This window comes from Impatiens glandulifera, chromosome 5 (genome assembly GCF_907164915.1).
Source record: "Impatiens glandulifera chromosome 5, dImpGla2.1, whole genome shotgun sequence".
Taxonomy (NCBI): domain Eukaryota; kingdom Viridiplantae; phylum Streptophyta; class Magnoliopsida; order Ericales; family Balsaminaceae; genus Impatiens; species Impatiens glandulifera.
In genome coordinates, this window is record NC_061866.1 from 38,880,088 (window position 1) to 38,889,982 (window position 9,895).

The following is a 9,895-nucleotide window of genomic DNA, read 5'->3' on the forward strand; positions in this document are numbered from 1 at the left end:
CTTGTTTTTACATTCAAATGGTGGGCTTCTTCATGGATTGGTTGAAGAATTTGATTTTATTTGTTGATAAAAATTGAAGTGAGTAGGGGAGTTTATTTTAAATTATTAAAAAAAAGTTGCTTTAAGATTTTAGAAGAAATAGTTGGTATAAAATGAGAAATCCAGTTGAAGATAGAAAAATCAGGCCTGTTTCATTCATTTTATTTGCAATGATTTTTTAAATTAAGGAGTAATATAACATCTTCCATTAAATAATGGGTCTGTTTTTGATAAATTCAGATATGTTTTGGTTTAAGAATAATATATATTTAATTAAAATTTTAAGTAATTATTATTTAATATACTAGTAAAAAAGAATAATTTATATAACACTTCTTTACTATTATGGTGTTTGTTATACATATATATGTACTTTTTCTGTTTTTTTTTTTAATATTGAAATATATAGTCACTTTAAATATATTCAAATTTAATATATTAAATATTATGTACTTAAAAAATAAATAAATGAAGTTAAAATTAAGATAATAAAACGGTTAAACAAACAATTATAATAAATAATTTTAAAATATAAAATTGTCAAAATATAAAAAAATGTTATAAGTAATGATAATGATATATATATATTTTTATTTAAAATCTATGAATTTTCATTCAAAATTGATTCATTAAAAGAAAATCTTAATCAACTAATTAAATAATATATATTTTAAAAATAATAATTAATTAATCACATATTTTATTATTAATATTTAAAAGTCAATATTTATATCTTTAAAAAATATTATAATTTAAAAAATAAAAAATAACATTATAATATTTAGATTATGATTAAAACAACAATCTTATATTAAATAATAAAAATTATTTTAAAAATTAAATATTTATAAAATTAAAACAATTTTAAAAAAAGGTTAAGACTAATTAAAAAAAAAATTATATGCAAAATCAAGAGAGGCTGACTTTATTAGGGGTGGGAAAAATTATCGATATTAAAGGTATATCGAAAATACCGTACCGTAATATATCGAAAATATTGACTTTTAAGGTATACCGAAAAAAAGGTAAGGTATGATACCGATACCGTAATTTTTGGTACGGTAAAAGTATGAGATTTTTAAAATTTTGTTATATCGAGATATACCGAAATACTGAAATAGTATTTATAAGTTAATATATATATAAATATATATAATACTTATACGGAATAATTAAATAGATTTGAAATTAATTTAATTATAAAAATATAATTTTTTGAATAATATCAAAATATAATTATACTGAAATACTATTCCATATATCTTTACCTTATCGATGAGATTAATTTTTCTTAAAATTAATATATTTTTTAGGTATCAAAGGTATAATACCTAGACCAAAATTAAGGTAAGGTAAATGTATGAATTTTTTTTATACCGAAATTAAGGTATATTGAAACAAAGTATACCGAAATCAAGGTAAGGTCAAGGCATACATTTTTTGAATACCGAAATTTTAGGTAAGATATAAGGTATGGATAAAATATTAAGGTATACCATACCGACCCACCCCTAGAGTTTATTTGATTTACAGAACATTATTTAAGTTAATATTAAATTAAATTAAATTAAATTATATAATTATTTAAATTAATATGATAATTTGTCTAGAGTTATTTTGCTTGTACTAAAATTTTAAATTTAACATCTGGGCTAGTTATAATGGATTGGACCCTTAAAAAAGATACCCATAATAAGGCCCTGATTAATTAAAATATCTCAAATTAAATAAGGCCCAATTCTGTTTTTTAATCAATTCGAGGAACCCTAAATCGGGTTTCCATTAAGATTTTTGAATGACTTTGCCGAATCAATCATCTTCTTCTTCTAATTCTTCTTCTTCTCTTCTCAAATCCCTTGTGTGCGATTTCAATTGCAGCGGCGTGGCTAGATAAATTGTATCTGCCGCAGCTCCAGCTTGAGAAGCAGCAGGAAATCAGCAACATCTTCAAGTTCTAATAGCCTACTCCTGCAAGTAAGGTTTTCAATTCATAGTTAGAACTTTCTCTTGAGTTAAGAATCTCAATATAAGCTGTTCAATCCGAATCTGAGATTGACCGTTTTAATTTTTTGCTGTTTGATTCTAATGTTATTGCTGCTTTCTGAGAGGAGGAATTGTTAGAAAATTAATAAGCTTTTGATAATTTCTATATGCATATACATAATATTATTTTCTTTATATTACTTTTAAAAAAAAAAATTAGTAATTTTTTATGAGAGGAGGTTTTGTTGTTTCCCAACTATTAGTTTCTTTGGCTGTATTGCAATCTAATTGAATTTGTTTTCCGGGTTTTTTTGTATGATTGTTGTTCTAATGAATTCAAATTACAGTTAGTTATTTTGTAACATTGTGTTAAACGTTTTAGGGCTTCAGTTTTGATCCATGTCTGGGAGGGATGGAGGAGGTGCTGCGCCTCGTTGGGTGAGCTCGAAGTCGGAGTTGAAACGGAAGGAGGAGAAGCAGAAGAAGGCAAAGTCTGGAGGGTTTGAGTCTCTTGGCCTTAGCTCGAATGTGTTCCGAGGTATCAAGCGGAAGGGTTATCGTGTTCCCACCCCGATTCAGCGGAAGACAATGCCAATCATCCTCACTGGTGTCGACGTTGTTGCCATGGCTCGTACTGGTTCTGGAAAGACGGCTGCTTTTCTTATTCCCATGCTTGAGAGGCTCAGGCAGCATGTTCCCCAGGCTGGAGTCAGGGCTCTTATTCTCTCTCCCACCAGGGATTTAGCTCTCCAAACTTTGAAATTCACTAAGGAACTGGGTCGCTTTATAGGTCAGTCATTCAGACTTAAATTTACACTGTATGTATACGAGCATGAATCATTCTAGCTGTGATCATCCTGTGTTTTGACTTTCCATATATTGCGAAGCAAATCATATAACATATTCTTGTTCATGCAGATCTACGAATCAGTTTACTGGTAGGTGGTGACAGCATGCAAAGTCAATTCGAAGAATTGGCTCAGAATCCAGACATTATTATTGCAACGCCTGGTAGGCTTATGCACCACTTGTCTGAAGTTGAAGACATGTCACTGCGCACTGTAGAGTATGTAGTATTCGACGAGGCCGATTCTCTTTTTGGCATGGGCTTTGCTGAACAACTGCATAAAATCCTCGCTCAACTGAGTGAGAATCGTCAGACCTTACTTTTTAGTGCAACAATGCCAAGTGCACTTGCTGAGTTTGCCAAGGCTGGTCTGCGTGATCCTCATCTTGTTCGACTTGATTTGGAGAACAAGATTAGCTCCGACTTAAAGCTTTGTTTCTTCACTTTAAGACCTGAGGAAAAAATTGCTGCCCTATTGTACTTGGTTAGAGATCATCTCAAATCTGATGAGCAGTCACTCATCTTTGTTTCTACTAAGTATCATGTGGAGTTTCTCGATGACCTCTTCAAGGAAGAAGGCATAGAAGCTTCTGTTTGTCATGGTAAAATGGACCAAGATGCTCGGAAAATGAATACATCTAGATTTAGGTCAAGGAAGACTATGCTTCTGATAGTAACAGATGTAGCTGCTCGAGGAATTGATATACCACTCCTTGATAATGTTATCAACTGGGATTTTCCCCCAAAACCGAAAATTTTTGTGCATAGAGTAGGTCGAGTTGCTCGTGCTGGTAGGACTGGAACTGCATTTTCATTTGTTACAGCAGAGGACATGCCATATGTTTTAGATCTTCATCTATTTCTCTCGAAACCGATCAGGCCAGCACCTACTGAGGAAGAGATCTTGCAGGATATGGATGGAGCCATGTCTGTAGTTGATCAAGCCATAGCTAATGGAGAAACTGTCTATGGGCGCTTCCCTCAAACTATCATAGATTTAATATCTGACAGGGTTCGGGAAGTTATTGATTCATCAGGAGATCTAGTTGCAATGCAGAAAGCGTGCAAGAATGCTTTCCGATTGTATTCTAAGACAAAACCAGCTCCTGCGACTGAGTCCATTAAAAGAGCTAAGGCTTTACCTAGTGAAGGATTGCATCCATTATTCAAAAACGTTCTAGGTGGAGAAGAGCTAACTGCATTAGCCTTTTCGGAACGGCTAAAATCTTTCAGGTGATTTTGACTGATTCTGTATTTTAGTCTCCTTGAAGGTAATTTTAAATTATAGGTTTTGTCTAAATCTAATATTCTAACTATGATGTGATCCAGACCTAAGCAGACCATTCTTGAAGCTGAAGGTGAAGCTTCTAAATCAAAGCATCATGTAATTTTCTATTCCCTCTCTTAAAACCATTACATGCACAATTACTAAGACCAGATTTTAGTAGGTTGCCAGCTTTATGTGTTTCTTATTCTTGTTTTAATTTTCAAGCACCATACCCTTGCAACTTTAATTTCTTTTTAACATTTGGAAGACCTGGTATTTGATATTGCCTCTTCTTTTAATATTTCATGTTTACTATTCTCACCTCCTGCTCGTTATTCTTTTATTCTTGTAGTGATATTAGATTTTTCACCTTTCTTTGCATTTTCTTATTGTTATCCATATCATAATATTCTTATGATTACCTTGATCATGTCTGAATCATTTTAATGCTCATAATATTTGTACGATGATATGCCATCATTGGCCATTTTATTATTTGAACTTAGTTACATAGAGGCAATAAAATTTACATGTAAATTCAACTGCTAATCAAGTGTCAAAAATTGGTTTCACAATGAATCTTTTCCAAAGGGAAGGAATTTTGATTTCAAGAGCAAATAATGTAAAAATTATTTCTTGTAGAATTCATAATCTGAATCAAGTGATCCTGAGTTGGTTTCTTATTGGAAGGGATTCTTTTGTGTTTTGGCTGGTTAGAGCAGCCATAGAGGGTTGCTTTCTTCATTCTATTGGACTGCCATACTGCTTCCTAAATCCTAATTGATTTTTTTCATATCTCCAGGGTTGTCAATGGGTTGATGTAATGAAGAAAAAAAGAGCTATTCATGAGAATGTCATTAATTTGTTTAAACAACAGCGATCTAATGAAGAGGTAAATATATCATCTTCTGAATTTTCCACAACGGTTCACTTCTTGAAAAGTGGACCATCCCTGTGCAATATAATTTCTTTTGTCTGGCTACTACTTTTCTCTTAAATTAGTTGTAGATTAAAAATTTCATAATCTAATAATTTGATATGGTGTTTTCATCCTCTAAGTCTTCATGTTTTGTTGTCTGCATTCTGGTAACAACTCTTGGTATGCTCTATTTATTCCTTCCTGATAGCTTGAGGTTAAAATAAGGATATTTAGAGATCAATATGAAGCTTTCTTTTATTTTGTTTGGATAAGACAAAAACTAAAACTTGTTTGATGGAGGACCTTGAACATCATGTTATGGGAATGTTTAATATCTTAAGGATGTGTTTCTGGAAAGTTATTAATGTCATAATTTCTCTCTAGTAAACAATTTCAATTTTGTGTATCAAATGTAAAATTATATTATGTTTTGGAAAGAGTATCAAAGCCTATCTTATGGATTATCGTGATTGTGGATTGACTAGTTTGATTAGAAGTAATTCATCTTGTTTCTTCCTGATAATCAAAATGGTTGATTATTAGTTTCTGCCTTTCTGGTAAATTAAATTCATTTTTGTTGTTATCGTACATATGATTTAGAACCCATAAAACTGTTACATTTGTTTCTCATTTTGTTTGGGTTTTTGGGGTTCTGTTTCTTGCCTTTATCTGCTATTTTTACTGTTCTATTCTCTTGTTTTTATCTCGTGTTTGCTCTTATAACATTTGACGCAAGCTCTTTATCGGCTTTTATACCATTTTTGAATGAAAGAAACATTTAATAAATGTTGTACTAGACAAATGACAGTTTATTGATGCTTGTTGCAGCAATTGGAATCTGAAACAACTTGTACAGAGGAAATTGAAATAAAAGGTTTCCCTCTCTCTTGCGTTGTTAAATTTTTGTAATGTGTTGAGTATTGGTATATCATCAGCTGACCCTTTATCAATTTAAAGCATTGAAATTGGGTGGTGATCAAGGAAGGTTTTAATTCTCTTACATTGTGTAATTCCTATTATTTACCATAATTCTATACATTTGTGGCAGTTTCAGGCTCTAAAAGAAAGACACGAAGCTACATCGATGAGGAAAACTTTATTAGTTCAATACCGGTGAATCAGGTAGTCAGAATATCCAGTATAGTAATTTGGTTTTCAACTATAGTCAGCAAGGAAATATTTGAATTTGAATTTCCTCCTAGCAAAGTTAGCTTCTATACATTTGTGATCTCTCAATACTTTGAGATTTAACTAATTCTCAAATTTGTTTTCAAATGTTTTTGACAGTGGAAGTAAATGATTTAGGTAGATAACTTAGTTACTCAGCTTTATCCCTTCTTAGTTTAAGCATTATTTTGAAAATTTTAACAATTACCTATTTGTTAATATATCAGTTCTACATTATTTTTTAGTAACAACCAATCAATAGAAATATATTATGCAATTATCTCAATTGGTAATCCTGTATGGATTTGTTTCCATATGAGTAACAAAGAAAATAACAGTTTCCAAATAGGCTAAGTTTTTCTTTTTGAGTTTATACTATTGTTGTTGTATCTTGTTTATTTACTTTCTATTTCGTCTGAATTTGACATCTCATGTTTTGAAATGATTTCAGATTCAGGAGGCAGGACTCTCAGTAAGAGCTAATGAAGGTTTTGAACCAAACAGGTAAAAAAATTATATTTGGCATTTCTAGATTTGGTTGATACATTGATCATTTTCAACATTCTGAGAGATGTGTAGGACATAGATAAAAATAGAATATGAGTACAGGCATAGATATAAAATTATAAATGTATAGAAGATGTGTTTGATTTTCTCGTGTATTAGGCCATGTTTAATATGGGATTTATTTGTTAACCAGATGATTATTTTCAAATATTCCTGTTTGTTTAAGGTTATAAAAAACCTGGTTATTTGGGGTATTTGAGTAAAATGGCATTTTTGGTCGATGATTTGAACGATAAATAGATTGTTGATGGTGGGTTATTTTGAAAATAATCCCAAATAATCCTAATCAAACAGCTGTGGAATGATTAATTAAATAGGTTGGAAGCAGCTGTTTTGGATCTTGTGGCTGATGACGGTGCAGGTTTAGTGAAGCAAAAAGCAAGATTCCACTGGGACAAAGTAAATATTTTCCCATTTTGGTGTATTCCTACAAACTAATCTCTCCCTTTCTAACTATTGATATGTTTGATTACAGAGACACAAGAAATACGTCAAGTTAAATAATGGAGACCGTGTGACTGCAAGTGGGAAGGTACTAATAAAATTCCTTTTCATCCATTGCATCTAAGTAAATACCTCCTCCTCCACTAGTTGGGTTGGGAAAATTTGTTGCCAAAGAAATTTCATATTATGAAGGAAAGCATTTTCTGTCATCCTTCATTAGTTTTTTACTAGAAATTAATGTGGATCCTATATGAAAACTTCTATTTTGTCATGGAAAGTGAATTTTTTGGATCATGATTCATATTATTTTCTGGATGATGATCCAAATTATATTTAATTTTTATTGTTTAATTTGCTATACAAATTATTTTATAAACCATGATCCAAATTAATGTAATTATTTGTTTCGTTAAGTATATAGATTTTTTTCTCATGATCAGATTATTGTTTTAGATTATGAACAAATATTTTATAGATCATTGTAATTTTGTCAAAGATAACAAATGCAGATTTTCAGGATCATGATCAATATGGATTTTATTTTACCAAAACAGCCCAATAGTGACAGTTTTCAGCATTTTTCCATGTGGGCTTATGTTGTCTCTTAACATGTTAACAGGTAAAGACAGAAGGTGGATCTAAAACTACAGCTACTAAAACGGGTATATACAAGAGATGGAAAGATCGATCGCATAGATCAATATCTCTTAAAGGAAATGATGAGGGAAATACTGAAGCATCTACAAGTTCTGGCGGTATGTGTCTTATGTATCAGGATAGATATTCTTTATTTATTCCATTTGTTAAATTTGAAATTATTGGCTGAACATTTGTGTTTCTCTCATAAAATCCATTTTACATACATTATGGAGGAACCACTTCTCCTCAAACATGCATGCTTAATGCTTGATTCACCATCTAGGTCTTTTTATCCAATAGTGTTTTAGCTACACTTAAACTATCTTTAGATGCCCCCATTCTTAGGAATCAATAACTAACATAGCTGTTTTTGGATTCTAGAATTCACAAACTCCTGAGATTTTTCAGATCCTTAAGAGCCTATTTCACTTTAGATTGTCATTTTTCTTAAAACAGAACTTGACCCCCCTGGCCAAGCAACCCTCTAGCAAACTTATAAATAGTCTATTCTTTAATATGCTAACAAATGTATATTTTTCTGTTGATGATCAAGATGAAAAATCACGTTACCATATAGGATCTTTGTATTTGACACTCGTCTTTCTTTCTTGTTATGTACTACCTGTAATATTATATTATCAAAAAATGAAATGAACAATTTGATAACTGGGTATATAACATGTTTTATTCTCAATAGAAGATTTTATAACCTTATTTTTGGTGAAGGTGGTATTAATGTTCTACGAGACGAAAGAGGAGGAAGGAGGAGGCAGGGTGGTGCAGTGCCTAATGCACATGTTCGGTCGGAGATCAAAGATCACGATCAAGTACGGAAAGATAGGCAGAAGAAGGCTGATAGGATTTCATACATGAAAAACAACACAAAAGCTAAAAGGGGCAAAAAGAAGAGGCCTGGTAAGAGTAGTGGTGGTAAGAGTGGTGGTAGTAAGAGCAAAGGTGGTGGGAAAAAAGGAAAGAGCAAGTAGACCATAAATTATCTCATTTGTACCAATTAACTAACTCTTGGTCAAATTTTCATTTTTAATGCATTCATTCAAGGAATCTATCAAGTTTTGGGATATACAAGTTTGTTTCTTTTATAAAAATTACTTTATCAATTGTTTTTATATCATTTTTCGATAATATCATGGTAGTGTAGTTTTGATGGCATTAAAGATATGTGTCTATGATCTAAAAAAGAACACCCAACAAAATGAGTTATGTCAATTGTGACCAATATCTAAAGTATATGTTTATATAGATTGTTGGAGACAAGAAGATCATGAGTATATGTTATGACAATTGACAACAATATCTAAAGTAAACTCTTGTGTTTTGAAATTGAGATCATTTAATTTTTATGTCTTTCATTGTCAAGACAATAAGGAGCACTCTTCAAGTGGGTTAGACATGTCTGTCTGTAGCCTATCTTCACAGACAGTCCACAAACACTTAAATTTGGTTTCATACAATTCAATCATGTCATGGAGACCACTTCTTTTTCCTTTTTTTTTATTAACCATTGTTTTTATCATCTAGATGACATTAACACAACTTTTACTATTAAATCAGAGCGTTTTAAGTAGAAACATAATCGGAGATCATATGTTTCTTTTCTCTTCTTGTTAAATTTTGTATTTTTATAAAGATATACAAAAAGATGTGAAACTCTAGCCAGACATTCACAGGGCTGTTGGGTAAATGGATAAGGGATCCATTATCATTTTCCCATAATTTTAGAAAGATGAAAAGGGCAACCACTATTTCCATTGATTCAATTATGGGGGGTTGAAGTTGACAACTACACAATACCAACCACATATATAGAGACACTGCAAGAATGAATTTGTTATCTTGTGGGGAATTTGATTCGGTTTGAGTTTTTTTTAATCAAAGATACATTATATATTATTTTTTTAAATCCTTAAGAGTCGCTTAATAATTGACCGTTGGTTCAGTTTAGAGCTGAGAATCGTGCATAAACGTTCGTATTCGACTTGGATAAGTCGTGTTAGACTCTCAA

General features: G+C 31.2%; 1 protein-coding gene across 1 annotated transcript; it reads left to right on the plus strand.

The window, feature by feature from the left end:
• Nucleotides 1-1,825: 1,825 nt before the first annotated feature.
• On the plus strand, nucleotides 1,826-8,972 carry LOC124937880 (putative DEAD-box ATP-dependent RNA helicase 29). Its single transcript, XM_047478211.1, has 12 exons — nucleotides 1,826-2,013; nucleotides 2,405-2,812; nucleotides 2,941-4,102; nucleotides 4,199-4,253; nucleotides 4,939-5,035; nucleotides 5,876-5,929; nucleotides 6,104-6,177; nucleotides 6,674-6,726; nucleotides 7,107-7,188; nucleotides 7,265-7,321; nucleotides 7,853-7,988; nucleotides 8,599-8,972. Exons 2-12 carry the CDS (start codon nucleotides 2,422-2,424, stop codon nucleotides 8,856-8,858), a joined length of 2,421 nt encoding a protein of 806 aa, XP_047334167.1. The 5' UTR covers nucleotides 1,826-2,013; nucleotides 2,405-2,421; the 3' UTR covers nucleotides 8,859-8,972.
• The last annotated feature ends 923 nt before the right edge of the window (nucleotides 8,973-9,895 follow it).

Excerpts from the sequence above, each read along its gene's own strand:
- LOC124937880 (XM_047478211.1), top strand. The coding sequence starts at position 2,422 with ATGTCTGGGAGGGATGGAGGAGGTGCTGCGCCTCGTTGGGTGAGCTCG. Across the intron at positions 2,813-2,940 it reads GGAACTGGGTCGCTTTATAG|ATCTACGAATCAGTTTACTG; the intron begins GTCAGTCATTCA and ends TTGTTCATGCAG. Across the intron at positions 6,178-6,673 it reads GTTCAATACCGGTGAATCAG|ATTCAGGAGGCAGGACTCTC; the intron begins GTAGTCAGAATA and ends AAATGATTTCAG.